This window comes from Pararge aegeria, chromosome 23 (assembly GCF_905163445.1).
Source record: "Pararge aegeria chromosome 23, ilParAegt1.1, whole genome shotgun sequence".
Lineage (NCBI taxonomy): Eukaryota > Metazoa > Arthropoda > Insecta > Lepidoptera > Nymphalidae > Pararge > Pararge aegeria.
In genome coordinates, this window is record NC_053202.1 from 1,231,920 (window position 1) to 1,248,948 (window position 17,029).

At 36.0% G+C, this 17,029-nt stretch overlaps 1 protein-coding gene across 2 annotated transcripts in view; it reads right to left on the minus strand.

Annotated features, from left to right (window-relative positions):
* LOC120634146 (ABC transporter G family member 23) overlaps positions 1–17,029 on the minus strand; it is a 131,079-nt gene that overhangs the window by 87,852 nt on the left and 26,198 nt on the right. The window contains exon 2 of one of the 2 annotated variants that reach the window (XM_039904560.1): positions 12,691–12,754. In XM_039904560.1, coding sequence (XP_039760494.1) covers positions 12,691–12,749 — 59 coding nt within the window. In that variant the 5' untranslated portion in view covers positions 12,750–12,754. Of the gene's footprint in view, positions 1–1,301; positions 1,558–12,690; positions 12,755–17,029 lie in introns of those variants that run through there. The other variant, XM_039904561.1, reaches the window with a different exon arrangement.

Below are 17,029 nucleotides of genomic sequence, written 5' to 3' on the forward strand. Positions count from 1 at the left end.
TTTTGATGCGTACATGAGAATTACACGGTAGTGAGATGATGGCGATAACCATATTCGTAAACTAAAAACTAAAGCTACGAGGGTTCCAAACGTGTCCTGGTTCCTGGTAGAAGGCCACAACAAACTTAGCCGGGTGTTTTTTTTTTGTTATCACCATCTCAGTGTCATTTAAAATTATTAGAAGAGCAACCTGGTTAGCGCAATAATTCACACCCAAGCTTTTTTATCAATTACGCAGTCCTTTATACTATAATAGGCTTTTTCTATAAGCTTACATATTGTCACAGCTTTTCGCGGAGTATAGCAAATTAAGCTTAATTTTGATACTATAAGCTTACGTTTAATACAAACTTTGAACTTTTTAAGAGACATCTCCAAGATGTCAATGGGTAGTTTATTGTAGAATTGTATGCAATTTCCTTTAAAACAGAGATACTGCTCTTAAAATTATGTGCGATAGCTCATTGGATCCGGAATGACGCCTATAAAAATGTCTTCTTTAAATTAAGAAAGAACTGTGAAAACATGACTTTTACAGAAAAAATATGTAACATCAAATCACAAAAGAAAGTAAACGCAATTGTGAGCCTTACTTATAAAGTATAATTGACCACCATCTTCATGCACCATTTACAAGCACCACGCATCGTGCACAAGCACCGTGTAGCTATTGCTACGAGATATGCCCTTAGACATCTTTGCCCGCTTTTGCAGCTTTTAATAGGCCCCGCTCAATTCCTTTTTGTGAATTTTGGCACTGCGTTTAAAAACTTCGAAACGTCAAAACTCCTTTCTTTTATTTATATATACATAAGAACCATGAAATTGTTTTCACGCAATACAGGAAACCGAAAGTACGAGTTTTCCAAATCCAATGCCAAATGTATAATTTTATGACGCTATTTTCGGGAAATGAAAAGATCGTGTTGAAATCTCAACATATCTCGGGGGAGAAAACTGTTGAGCCTGTATTGTTAGTCGCAATTACAGAGTGGTGGGTCAAAGCTACAAATAATTCAATTTTATGAAAAAGAGGCCTTTGTCCAGCTGTAGAGTATTAAATTTCCTAAGGACTAAAAAATGTTTCTATGTACGTACTGTAAATAAATGGTCTTAAAATTTTAAATAATATACCTAACAATGATGAGTTTCTGATAATTAACGATAATATTACGTCGTCTTCCAATTAAAACGATCTATAGATCATTCATCTTACTGCGCTCTAAGACAGCATGCAACAGATAAAAAACTTAGTTAAATAATTACAAATCCAATCACGTCTAGAGCCTAGACCAACTTACGTTATTAGCATTATCTCTTTGCCTCCCCAGCACACACACAACACAAAAACACACAGATAAAAACACTAAAACACACACGCGTGCGCGGATTTATAAAAAAAAAATTCGTTAATAAAATCGAATTAAAGAAATAAACTTTCTAATTTGCACGCGATTTTTTATCGCGTTCGATTAATTACGTGCGAATCGACGCACGGTTCGTAGCGTACTGTGTAAGCTACGTTCCGTTCCAAGCTGATTCTTTTTCTTTTTTTTTTCAATGGACAGTCTTTAAGGCAAAGGCGAGTGTCTCGACGGCCTGTCTTGCTCGTTATGTTGAGTCTGATGACGCAAATCGTTTCGGCAACTCAAGAGTGAACTTGCTGGGTTTTTTTTTATATTGCCACAGACATTCTTCCATTGTTTAATTGTTTGGCTCCGCTTACGCACTTGAAAGGTTATGATAGCCTAGTACAAACTTACCATCTTTTTGTCTTGTCAAAGTGCTATCGGTGGAAGAGTCACTACAAACAGACATACTTGACGTTGTACTTGACAAAAGTGCTTATAAAGTAGGCCTACTTGAAATAAATGTTTTTTGTTTTTTTAAATAAATAAACTGCAACATCGACTTTTAGCCCCAAAGTAAATGTAGCTTCTGTCTGTCAGATGAATATTTTTATGAATAATATATGAATACACTTTTAGTGTACACCACATAAAAATACAGGAAAAATGATAGAAAAAAAAAAACTTCTTTACGCGTATACAATTAGGCGGCCTTATTGCTACATAGCGATCTCAGGCAACCGATATACATAAATACTTATAAACACGGACACTGAAAAACATTCATGTTCACCACACAAACATTTTTCGGCTGTGGGAATCGAACCCACGAGCCTTGAACTCAGAAACTAGGGTCGCCGCTGATTGCGCCGGCATCGGCCATCAAATAAATTTTGTTCGTCTAGAATTTTGAAAGACATGCCTCCAAGCGATTTTAGCGTTGTTGTACGATGTCGCATAGAAATCGATAAGGGATACGAGTTTAATATAACAGCTATACCTATTAATGGCTAGCCCACTATCATCATAGACTGCATCATCACTTACCACCAAGTGAAATTGCAGTCAATCCAACCAGAATTAGCTCGTTAACAACCTCTCTCTTACCAGCACGTGAGTTAAAGCAATGGCTTTCTCAAGCTGACTTTTATAAGACGCTAATTTGGCTGGACATAAATCTGCAAACTTTATTGTGTTGAGAATTGATATGCCCCAAAAAATGCTCTTTTTCCACCGGATACAGTGTAATAAGGGCAAAATATAGCTGGTTTAAGACATCAATTTAGTATAGGATTGGCAACAGTATGTCAGCTTATGTATAAGAAATGTCTCTTTTTAACAACAATTTTAATGAACGAAACTTGTACAATCATGACAGAAGAGTAGATTGACGTAGGAGAAACTTTCTTAAATACTTATGCCCGTTTTCACTAACAACGAACAGAGCAATAACTTAATAAGTAATCAAAGAAGATTCCTAGGTGCAGAGAGAAAGAAAGTCTTTATTGCACATACAGAAAAAAAAACAAAAGGTAAATAAATAGATATGCGCAAAGGCGGCCTTATCGCTTGAAGCGATCTCCTCTAGACAAACTTTAGATGATGAAGCATGTTTGGTACGGAAAACGGAATAGTGCAACATTCAATTTAAATATAAATAATTGATATAATAGGTTGGGGAAAAAGTCTTTTCGCATTATAGTATGTATGTACTATTTGTATCTGGCTGGTTTTGGTATCATTAAAAGTTTAAATTTTTAAGAAGATAATTCCAAATTCAAATTAGGAAAATGTGTGATTTTTATTTGTTTTTCGTACCGTGAAGATGAGTGAATCTAATGAAGAAATTAATTTTTTGAAAAAAAATTGCGATGTTAATAGACCTAGGGCAGCGTCTGTGGGAGTAGCACAAATTTGGTTTAAGCGTTTTCAATCCGGAAATTTTTATGTCAAAGATGCAACTCGCTCTGGTCGCCCTATTACAGATAAAATAGATGGCATTTTTGAAAAAGTGGAGCAAGATTGGCATATCAGTAGTTACAACGTAACTGAAGAACTGGGAATTTACCACAAAACAGTTTTGGCGCATTTGAAAAAAACTGGGTACACAAGAAAGCTGGATATTTTGGTACCTCAGGAGCTCACTGAAACAAACCTAATGAACCGTGTCCTCATTTGCGATTCTTTATTACGACGTAATGAAACCGAACCATTTTTGAAGAATCTAATAACTGGTGATGAGAAGTGGATCATGTACGACAAGAACGTCCAAAAAAGGTCGTGGCAAAACCCGGGTTAACTCGCAACAAGGTCATGCTGTGTGTGTGGTGGGATTGGAAGGGCATTATTCATTATGAGCTGTTACCACCAGGCAGGACCATAAATTCTGAACTCTACTGCGAACAACTGATGAGATTAAAGCAAGAAGTTGAGAGAAAGCGGCCGGAATTAATCAACAGGAGGGGTATAGTTTTTCATCATGATAACGCTAGACCTCCTCACACATCTTTAGCCAGTCAACAAAAATTAAAAGAGCTTGGCTGGGAGGTGTTAAAGCATCCGCCGTATAATCCTGACCTTGCACCTTCAGATATCCACCTGTTTCGGTCTCTTCAGAATTCTTTAGGCAGTGACAGGTTAACATCACCAGAGAACTGCAAAAACCAGTTGTCGCGGTTTTTTGATCAGAAGCCCCAAAATTTCTATAGCAATGGGATTATGTCCCTACCTACAAGATGGCAAAAAGTTATCGAACAAAATGGTACCTACATACTCTAGTCAGCAAGACTTGTTTACTTTGCGTACTTTCATAGTGTGATGTCTTACGGGATCTTATTATGGGGCAAAGCTGCTGATATTGAAACTATATTCATATTGCAGAAAAGAGCTGTACGGTCAATATATAAACATAAATCACGTGAATCCCTCCGTGAAAAGTTTAAAGAAATAAGTATCCTTACGGTAGCCTTACAATATATTTATAACAATATAGTATTTGTAAGACAACATATTAGTCTTTATAAACAAAAAGTGGATATAAACAGTCGACTTACAAGAAATGGTCATAAATTAGTGACATCTGCATATCGTCTGCGAAAGGTGCAGAAGTCATTTGTGGGATTGAGTATACACTTTTATAATATGATTCCTAAGGTAATTTTGGACCTACCAATGCATAAGTTTAAAGAATGTGTTAAAACACATTTATTACAGCGAGGTTATTATACAATTGATGAATTTCTTAATGACAAGGTTGCTTCAAAGCATCCGGCTCCGCTTTCATCTCTCACAAGATAGAAAAATGAATTTTGAAATGTAAAATGTAAATTGTTAATGTTGGAAAAGTGCAACTGCTGAGTTTCTTTGAATTTTTGAATTTAGTTAATGTAACTAAACTATATTAAAAAATTATTTTAATTTTCTGTACCATACAAGCATACCCTGTGCATACCCTCTATGCACGCCACAGACTATGGATAATATTGACATTCAAAGTGCATTGAGCTGCATTCGGAGCACCTGTCATAAAACCATATAACTATACTTGAGAGGAATTTAATTGAACGCAGTAATTATCTACTGAAACTGGTAAATGCATGCCGGTAAAAGGCAAAGAACGCCCTTTAGAAGGCTATGTTTCCGGCCATTCTTAATTCGTATTCGAACCTTCAAGGCGAGACTTAAATGTAAAGCTGTATATATTTTTTTTTAAGTAATAATTGATGGCCCACCCTGGTTATTGGATAACCGTCGCATGTAAACGCAGCAACACTTCGCAGGGCATGCAAACAGTGGCGTGCCAACTGGTGTTTAAATGATTAACACAAACAGAAAGACTTTTTAAAAGTGCTGTTAAATAATTCTATTTAAAATAATTTATTTTATTTTTCATTTATTTAATTATAGGCCATTGAACTTGCGGCATTGAATACTTGAATCACTATTAATAAACCTAGAGGCTGAACAACAAGTATTGCTAACATAACCCTACTACCCATTGATGTACCCAACATTATTTGTTCTAGGCATGGTAGGATACAATGAGCTTAGGGTAAGGAGAGAGCTTACACTCGTAACGTATGTTTTTAGTGTACTGAGGGGACAAATATGTAATGCTGATGTGTTACGCCTGGTAAGCCTGCGTGCGCCGGACCGGTATGTTTGGCGGAGGCACCGGCCATCGCTGCTGGCGGTGCCGAACGGGCGCACCAAGCTACTGAAGGAGGCGCCACTGACGCGCGCACTCCGTACCCTCAATGTGATAGCCGAGAAGACGGATTTTTTTTTTTGCACTCTGAGTGAACTCACAAATATAGCGATTTGGATTTTATCATATACACTATAGTTATATACATTATTAAAATTTAAATAACATGCTGCATTGTCGTATTAGGATAACTTTTCCTGTAATGACAAAAATGTAAGATGGGAATAAATAAATAAATAAATAACGTATAATCCGTTAAAAGGGGTTAAGATTTTAGATACATCATGCCACTCTATCGCCTGTTGATGGGCTTTAAAAATTATTATTATACGTTAGGATTTCAGCTCCTCTTTCAGTGGGCCAAGTTCGAATCCCAGCACGCGCCTCAAACTTTTCTAAGTTATGTACAATTGTGATCAAATTCAAATTTAAATTCAAATTCTTTTATTTGCATAAAACATTGTAGGTATACATGTTTAGTCATAATATATGACATGCAAATCTAAATAAAAACCAATTCATTTATATAATAACTAAAAAAAACATCAAAATAAACAAAATCAAAATAATCAAAATATGTCGCCTGAATATAATAAAAATGTCATTAATTTTATCGTATGGAATAATAAATTTATAATCATGGAATGTCAATTAAAAAATATCATATAAATTAAATTAGTACCTAAATAAATTAAATTTTATTATCCAAGAACTCCCTCGCTGTGAATTTAACCAGGAGTTCCCGGGTTCGACTTCCGGCACGGGCAATTTGGGAATTAATAATTTCTTAATTTTTCCCTGGTCTGGTTTGGTGGGAGGCTAGTTACAACTCTGCCGACAGAGACGTGCCGCTAAGCGATTTAGTGTTCCGGTGCTATATCGTGTAGAAGCCTATTAGGGGAATGAATACCATACTCCCTAACAGGTTAGCCAGCTACCATCTTATACCTACCACGGTACCACCGGTTGAGAATGCAGTCAAGGGCTATATTGAAGTGGAATAAAAAAAATATATATCACTTGCTTCAATGTTAAAGGAAAACACCGAAACTTGGATGCCTGAGAGTTCTACATAATGTTCTTAAAGGTGTGTGGAGTCCGCCAATCCGCACTGGACCAGCGTGGTGGACTATGGCCTAAGCCCTTCTCATTTAGTAAACCACTGCCATAGTATTTGATGAAAGAATACAGATACAGAACTAACATCACGTGAAAAATTAAACTCATTTGACTCCAGTCACTTTATTAGGTACGCGTCGCGTAACATAGGTACTTCGCGCGTGTCGGTCTTTCATCTTCAATAGGGTTGTCAAAAATAAACATTTAGAATGTTCTGAATTCGTTTGTATGGATAAATAAATATGCTCTTTGGATTTAATATTTTAACAGGTTGGTTCCTTATTGGATATACTTATGCATCTTTCAATATTATTTGGTGTTACTAGTTGTATAGGACTTTTCTACAGTTCAGTTTGTATTAAAATTATAAGCTACGTGTTATCTATATCTTCTATACTTATAATAAAACTGTAACTGTAAGATTTCTGTACATTTATTATATTTTGAAAATTTTGACCGGGAGATGCTTTAGAATCGATACTGAGTCCAAAACAGAATTTTATTTTATTTTTATCTGTCTGTCTGTCTGTATGTCCGGGCATCACGTGAAAACTACTGAAGGGATTTAAATAAAAATTGGTACAGTTGCACCTGATATTTCGAGTCAACATATACTTTTGATCCCGACAAACAATTAGTTTCCTACGGGAAATGGGATGAAAATTTTTATCAATTTTATTTCATAGCTCCGTTAAATTTAAACCAATTTTAACAATTCTTTTTTTAATTTGAAACTGTATACTATCAAGCATGTATGGTCTTATTTAAATAAGGATCTGATAAATATTGTCGGAGCTAAAGAACATTATTCTTCACAAATAACTGTCAGTCGCAAGGCATGTGTGACAACGACCGAATGCATGCGTATCCTACTGATATTTTAAATGAAAGTTTGTGAGGACAGATGTTTGTATGTATGTTACCAAATACAACGTAAGATTATAGTAGGTAGGTAAATAGCTAGCTGCATAGCTAGCATGATTACGATGTTAACATTAGATATATTCTAGATTCACGATAGACTCATACGCGGAAGAAGTCGCGGTGGTCCGCTAGTATCAAAAAAAGTTCTTTATATACATCTACAAACAGAAACATTAGTTATAGATTGCATAGAAACAGTAGTTATATTTAACCGCGGCCGAAGTAATTCGGGGTTAAAGTCCACGAGACTCGATGAATCAAGGACTACAAAACTAGTTTTACGTTTCATACACGGTTACGATGTGCCGAGTGGATAAGAATACAGTTGTCACCACACCTCTTTCCTCGGGTGTTGTACGAGGCGATTAAGAGAATATTTTATTTATTTATTTATTTAGCAATATGACAGAGAACGGGTAGTAGCTTTCTCTGTGCTCCTAGTACCATTTACTGCGATCACCAACCCGTCTGCCCAGCGTTGTTGGTATAGGCAAACCCATACGTTGGTCAGACTCCCCTAACTTTCAGCGTTGGACAGTTCTAGACTATTGATAGTGATGATATACGGTTATTTGAGGTTTATCATCATATATTAAAACTTTGTGACTACCTACCTCCCTATAAGTTTTTTTTTTTCTGCCTTTTAAGCGTTGCGTGAGTGGCGCTGTCTTCAGTAGCCCTGAGTGCTTGGTCAAATGTTATATTTATATGTTTATAATGTAAAATGATTATTTAAATTCAAATGAGTATCAATTATAAATTAACAAAAAATAATATAATTACATTTCATTACAGTAATTGGTTTTATTTTTTTATATTAACTGTTATTGTGTGTGACTTAGGTGATTAAGTCTATTCTTATATTAACTGTTATAATAGGTAGTTAAGTATTCCCAGTCGATATTGATATATTTCATACATATATTTAAAAATTGCATAATATTCTTCTTTTTTTTTTTGCTACATACTCTGGTTAAGGTTCTCTCTTATTTATAAGTGTTGATAGCCATTTAGCTGTGCTGCCTATTATTGCCTCACAGAAGGTAATAAATTTCTTCCTGTATTTTTCATTTGTGAGAAGTTTCGTGAATTGCTTCTCTTGATATCGTGCTCTGTTTCTGCGCTGCCATATCTTGTCTTTGCGCCGCAAATCGTGGGCATGAGGTAATGACATGTACCACGTCTTCGATCACTCCAGGCTCACATCCGCACCAGGGATTATCACGTCGCCTAAATCGATGTAAATATTGGCCTAAAGTTCCGTGACCCGTAAGGACTTGCGTTGGAAGACCTCCAGGTCTTATGACTTTAAAGAACCTGTATGCCATAGTGACAGCAGGGAAAAATAGTTCTAACGGTTTGTTTTTTATTTCTTCCATATAGACGTTATTCCACCTGTCAACAGATTCCTCCCTGATGACCCTCTTTGCATAAGACAACGGATATACATCGTACTCTGGTGCAGTTTTTTTTAACTTATCTACACGTTTTGCCAGTTCATCAGCACGCTCGTTGCCCCTGGTACCCACATGGGCTCGGAGCCAGAAAAGACGCACATCTTTTCCTTGATTTTTTAATACCTCTAAACGTACTTTAGTCTGGAAGGCAATCGGATGGAGAGATTTAACATTCTATAGGAGTAGACGTTTTCTACTGACAGAGAATATGCTTACAGTTTTTGTGTTCAATCAAGCGTTTTTTTTCTTATTTATATTAGTATTGTCTGATTTTTGACGACCTGTCTTATTGTCTGATACTTGTCGTCAAAATCGTAATCAGACAATACTAATAACGTTAGCTTAAACATAAACTAGTAGCTATATAAAATATTTTAGTAAATATTATATTAAAATGTATACAAATTAAGTGTAATTTGTATTACTCAGAGCAGAAATGCTTGCGTGCCAACATGTTATTGTCGGGACAAAATAGCGTAACTAAGTAATGGTTGAATGTTTTCGCAATAAGTTTACAAAGTGTCACATTACTGCAAAACAATGTATGTAAACAAATCAAACCTCGATAGCTCACTGCTTCGAAGGTGGACTTTATTCCAAAGAGTCGTGGGCTTATAACAAGCTTTTAAGCGTTTTCGAAGAATTCGCAAACGCTGTTAATTCTTTACTAACTCACGACTAGGTTTAATTAGTTTGACATGTATGTGTATGTATGTGTGTGTGTGTGTGTGTGTGTGTGTGTGTGTGTGTGTGTGTGTGTGTGTGTGTTTGTGTATGTGTTTATGTCTGTCTGTGGCATCATAACTCCTGAACGAATGAACTTATTTTTATTCTGTCTAGTTTGGAAGGTGAATTAGTCAGGAGTGCTTGATCAAAATGGGTCCAAGATGTCTGCCCCCATAGAAAGGCGGATTGCATATTTTATGACCTCCCTTAATATATCATATTATGATAATAGACTTAATATATAGAATACTATCATAAATTAGTGACATCTGCATATCGTCTGCGAAAGGTGCAGAAGTGATTTGTGGGATTGAGTATACGCTTTTATAATATGATTCCTAAGGTAATTTTGGACCTACCAATGCATAAGTTTAAAGAATGTGTTAAAACACATTTATTACAGCGAGGTTATTACACAATTGATGAGTTTCTTAATGACAAGGTTGCTTGGAAGCATCCGGCTCCGCTTTTATCTCTCACAAGATAGAAAAATGAATGTTAAAATGTAAAATGTAAATTTTTGATGTTGAAAAAGAGCAACTGCTGTTTTTTTTGCCGGCTTCTTCTCGGTAGAATCTGCCTTCCGGTGGTAGAGTCACTACACACGGACAGACTTGTCGTTTCAAAGTGCTTGTATTAGGCCTACTTGAAATACATGAATTTTGAATTTTGAATTTTGAATTTGAATTTTGAATTTATGCACTATGACAAAATTTCAAATCCAAGATGGCCGTCTTTATCGCTTATATTCTACCAATTATACCTATATTGTACTAACTTTGTCTTTTACACGAGGTAATTAGGCCATAGGTCATTTTAGGTCCGATCGTCCGCGGCTGTTTTGTGAATTTATTTTAGAGGGCCCTCTATATATAATCGATGCTGAAGCAAAAACTTAATTTTATTTCATTTATGTCTGTCTGTATGTATCTTGGCCGCCATACATTTCTTAAGAGAGTCCATAAATTTCCTGCGAGATTTCCCTCTACGCACGTTTCGCTCGAGAGTTGACTTTACAATGAAAGTATTGTGTTTGGTGTGGAGTATAAGGATTGAAGAAATTATAAATGACACAAAGCAAATTAAGCTTAATGTTCATAATATATCATGGATTTCCGCAAAGTAACGCCTGCTTCTATCCAATAGAGTAGTACTATTACAAAAAGCTATAAGTAGTAACTACTTCTAGGATAGACTACTACATAGAGTAAGGTATGAGTGAGAAAATAAGTATATAAATTCCTCATATACCAGTATAATGACATGCGTACAGACAGACTGTAACATGTTTAGCGTTTCCGCTTTCTGACCGCGTTCCGATCTGCGGCAACGGCAGCGTGAGGTAATGAATTCGATGCCCGGCCAGAGCACAATCGTGGGTTACGCAAAGAAGTTATAAATGCTTAATGCGATAATTAACAACGAGTCCGAGAGAACCGATGAAAACTGGGGTCCGAAGGTGCTGGAATGGCGACCTTCTATCCATGGGCGTACCCAGCTCAAGGTCTAGTATAGGGGTTTTTTTAGGTTAAATTAAAATTTAAATTTGCCCTCTACTAGGTGGGGGAGTTTTGCTAATGCTCGCATTGGTAAACGCAGCGCTTGCAGATCCCCGACGAGGTAGAGATATTTTATTATGGCATCAAACATGTCGCAGTGAGTCGTGGAAGCGACAACAAGACCTTGGTATTTGGAACTCACTACAAAAGACCTATATCCAGAATACGTCCACTGGTTGTCAGTTGTTTTTTAGGTATACAATGGCCATTTATATGTTTATTTGTTGTGAATACATTAAACATGCATCCAGCCATTTCTGACGTCCAACAATATACTGAAATGATAAGAGCATTTTCCATAATATGAATATACTTGAATCCCATCCGTCTGTCTATCCGAAGTCCCGTATAAATCGGCTATGTTTTGCAGTTAGGCTTCGTCTATCTTTATTATTTATTTCTTTAAGCGACTAGCCACTGTTATAACTAAAAAGATCATGTATAAAATATAAATAGGCTCGTAAACAAGTTAAATAAAATTGCTCGCTTACATTTGCTTTATCTCAAGACAATTACCTACTTAAACCGGTATCGGACGTATTAAAAAAAACATGCAGGCTTACTTGAATAATACAAGAACTCACCAATAATATTACTGAAGGTAATTTTCAAACCGTTTCCTGCTCTATTATTTTATTTCGTCTTTAAAATAAATTATTTGATAACTCCCACCGCCATCTAGTAATCATTCGCAAAACTAACTCGTAAATAGTAATCCTTGGCATTTCAGTACGTAACTTATTCAACAGGTGGCATTTAAATATAATAAGTGACACGGCTATAGATAGATGGCGCTGATCAATCAAGTGAAACAAAAAATGGAGGCATTCAAAACATGTGTCTTTAAGATTGAAAATAGCATGAAGGATTTCCCGTATCTAGGTTACTAGGCTCTATCATCAGGTTGTGAGGTACACGCGAAAGCAGCTCTTACGTCATCTCGGGTCAGCATCTTATAACGCTTGCATCATATTATGTTATGTCTGTTGGTTTATCATATACCTATGACTATATCCCAAGCAACTCACCTATGAGTGGACATCGCTATATCGTGCAATACCTACCTACTAAAGATCTAGCAATTTATGCGAGGGGAAATTGCATTTCAACACATTTGGCATATAAATCTAAATAAAATAGTAGTTCTAACTACAGTCGACCTTCCTGGCGCAGCGCTTAGTGCTGTAGCTTTAAATTGGGATTGGAGATTCCGGGTTCTATTAGAGGCAGGGCCAATTCGGGAATTAATGTTTTCTGAATTTTCTCTGGTCTAGTCTGTGGCTAAAAAAACAAAACTAAATATCGATTTGCATGGCGTTCTAAATAAATCATTCAAAGTAAATACTTACGCAGTAGTCCAACTGAACATTTGCTTCACTCGCTCCGACCGGAAATCCTTTGACGCCATATTGCCTGTAACAATACATTAACAGTTTTAAAAAAAACCTTCAAAATCCTGGATGTTGAAATGATATTCACATGTACATAATTATTTATTATCTTTGCAGTATATTAAGCCTTAGAGGTGGTCTCATATTTAATCTGGTCACTGGTGACTAAATATATGGCTGTACGATAATATACCTTAGCCTTTTCCGTACGGGATAGAATTATGAAAAAATAAATTGAGTGAAGAACTGTTGAATATCTTCGGAGATTACGAACGGAACTCCTAATGGATAAAGGATTACGTAAACGATAAAAAAGCTTGGGTGTGAACTATTGCTCTAACCGATTGCTTCTTAAATATTTTGAAATGATAATGATAACAAAAAGAACACCCGGCTAAGTTTGTTGTGGGCTTCTTTTAGAAGAGATTAGAACAAGGCGCGTTCGGAAACCTCGTAGCTTTAGTTTTAAGTTTACGAATGAAGTTATCGCCATCACTACTCACTGCTATGTAGGTACACATTTTGTATGTAACCAAGGCATCAAAAATGTGCCTAATTGAATAAAGAAATATTTAACTTTGATTTTGGATAAGAAATAATCGCAAGTGATTTGTTTGATAGGTTTTTTAACAAAACTCCATCGAATGCATTGCAGCCGAGTCAGCTTATAAAGAAAATCCGAGGCACCTTTTTTTTTAATTTCATATCCACCATAACACGCACGTACTTAGAACTTATAATAAAGCATTAAATTAAATATAATTACTTTTCTAAAATATGATTCTAAGGCTCAAAATATCCGAGCTCAAATACCAAATTAACATTAGGTGCTAATTTTTCCCCTACACGTATACATACAATCTTTAACAACTCCAGGCATATTTAAATGACGACCATATGAACGAATGAATACACTTTTATTGTACACCACATAAACATATAGTAAAATTATAAATACAAATTTAACATAAAGTATATAATTTGGCGGCCTTATCGCTACATTGTGATCTCTTCCAGGCAACACAGCTCAAGAAGAGAGGTAGGTGGTGCATACAGTGGCGTGCACAGGGTTTTTGACCAGGGTATGCATAAAGAAGGAAAATGGCACAAAATGGAAAAATCCTTCCCCTTTACGAGTAATACAAAATTATTAGGGTATGCAGTGCTTCTGTGCATGTATGAAGTGCACGCCACTGCATATATACATATTTAATATATACATATAATAAACTTACAATAAAATATAAAGATACTGACAATGACCATATTATAGACATCAACGCTAGGAAAGCTACTGACAAAAATATTTTTTCCCTCTCTTGCTCACAAATTGCTTCAGTATAAAATGACGTTAGTGCTGTCATCTCTTGAAAAAACTTTCTTTTTTAATTTTTGATGGAACAAGGCTCTTTATCACTATATATCAATCCATTACCGGCCCACTTCAGGTCTCCTCACACAATGAGGAGTTAAGGCCGTAATCCACCACGCTGGCCCAGTGCGGATTGGTGGACTCCACACACCTTTGAAAACATTATGGAGACTTTAGGAGAAAAAAATTATTATTATGTTAGGGATATAATTAACGTGTCCACCTGCTAAAGCACGGGAATATGGAATAAGAGAAATTTACCCCGGTTTTAAAATTCAAATTCAAATTCATTAAAATTCAAATTCAAATTCAAATTCATTTATTTCAAGTAGGCCTACTTTATAAGCACTTTTGAAACGTCAAGTATGCATGTTTGTGTGACTCTACCACCGGTTCGGAAAGCAGATTCTACCGAGAAGAGCCGGCAAGAAACTCAGTAGTTGCTCTTTTCCAACATTAACATTTACAATCATTTTGCTATCTTGCGGGAGATGAGAGCGAGGCTGGCTGCTTCCATTCTACCTTGTCATTGAGGAATTCATCAAATGTATAGTAACCTCGCTGTACTAGATGCGTTTTTACACATTTTTTAAATGTATGCATTGGTAGGTCAAGAATTTCCTTAGGAATCATGTTGTAAAAGCGTATACTCAACCCCACAAAGGAGTTCTGCACCTTTCGCAGACGATATGCAGATATCACTAATTTATGACCGTTTCTGGTAAGTCGATTGTTAATTTCAGCTTTTGATTTATAAAGAGTAATATTTTGCCTCACAAAGACTATATTATTATAACTATATTGCGAAGCTACTGTAAGAATACCTATTTGTTTAAATTTTTCACGAAGCGATTCGCGTGATCAAAGTTTATATATTTGAATATTTTTTAACACTTGTTCGCCAGTGCTCTGAGGGTTAATAAAGCTGTGGCAGAAGATAAATTTGTATCCCTCCCGCGGGGAGATAATTCTCTCCTGCCCATGGTAGCCGTGCAGGAAGGATGCTGGTTCCCCAGATAACCTCCGTCCTGCCAAAGGGTCGGAGGTATCCGTAAAGCTTTATTCCCACGTCACAAAAAAAACCGGTTATGTTAAAAATAAGGTGGCAGTACTCAACAAATTTCCTAAGATCAGTGGCGTGCACTTCATACATGCACAAAAGCACTGCATACCCAAATTATTTTATATAGCTCGTATTGGTGGGGAATATTTCTATTTTATGCTATATATCTGCTTTGTGCATACCCCGGCCGAATGTCCTGTGCACGCCACTGCCTAAGATGTGATCAAAATTACGAGATAGTATACTTATTAACTGCGTTACTATCATAAAATAGCTACGTTTTTTTTTAATTGCGTTGTGTGCGTAAATGAATAAATATGTGTTTTAGAAAGTTGCACCTTCTATATCAGTGGTTCCTACGGTACATAGGTAATACTCTTATTCAGTATCAATGAGGTGATGAACAGATGAACAGCCTTAGTTAATAGTCATAACATTACGCGACGTTTTTCTTTATTCTACTACAAGTTAGCCCTTGACTGCAATCTCACTTGATGTAAGTGACGATGCAGTCTAAGATGGTAGCGGGCTAACCTGTTAGTTTGACATTTGTACCTTAATGGTTTCTACACGCTATAAACAGCTTGGCAGAACTTCTTTGTCGGTAGAGTGGTCAAACTGAAAACCTACTAAAACCTTTCACCAGACCAGAGAAAATTCAGAAATTATAAATATCCAAATTGCCTACACCGGGAATCGAACCCGGTACCTTTCACTTGAGACTACAGCACTTACAACTGCGCCAGAAAGGTCCTATAACTAACTGCCGATATTCTTAACGTTAGTTAGCTAATGATTTTCTAATGAATAATTGTTAAGTCAACATCTCCTGATGATGCTCCGGTTTCGGAGCGAAACGTGCGTAGAGGGTGTATTGCCGAGGATCTGTTTGGTGTGGAGTATAAGGATTGAAGAAATTATAAATTACACCACACAGATTCTCCTGCTTTTCGCGGAGTATAGCAAATTAAGCTTAATTTTGATAATATATCATGGATTTCCGCAAAGTAACGCCTGCTTCTATACAATATACAATCATGATTTTCTTACTAAAATATATAACCTTGTTAGAAAACGACCGTGTATAGTATATAGTATTTAGTATCTGTAATTTTCTAAGTGCTACACAACGTAAAGTACTAACCTATAGGAACACCCTTAGTGAGAGGCTTCATAACTATCAAACCAAGGGGCTTTCGAGTATCTAGACGCTTTACCGTCAAAGTAAAATGCATCTTATCCACATTGTTAGAAATGTATATATAGGTATGTGTGCAAATTTATATGTTTATTTATATGCACTACCTACCTCTCCTCTTCTTGAGCTGTGTTTTACGCCTTTGGTTGCCTGGAAGAGATCGCTATGCAGCGATAAGGCCGCCAAATTGTATACTTTTTGTTAAATTTTTATTTTACTATATGTTTATGTGGTGTACAATAACAGTGTATTCATTCATTGTTTTAAAGTCGTACATTCCATACAACAGAATGGATGTTTCAAAAAAAGAGTCCTAAAGGATAGCAGACCCTACTTTTGGTAGCAATGTTGCAAGTATAATATTATTACATTTTACTTCCCGATCAGATAAAATTCCATGCTGGTCTCTCTGTTTTTAGACATGGCCAAAAACGTCTGTCTACCCCAGATCCTACTGGTTAAAAGTTAAAACCTTAGAGACAAGTTAATTCTAGGTCTATTTTTTAATTAATGACATTGCTTGTAATTCTTGCCTTTTCAATATTATTGCAGCGACTGATATGAAACATAATTACTTTGTTTAAAATTCATTGTTTCATATAATTACATTTTTTTAATATGCTCAATTGTTGACGGCCGATTGGCGCAGTTTCCAGCGACCCTG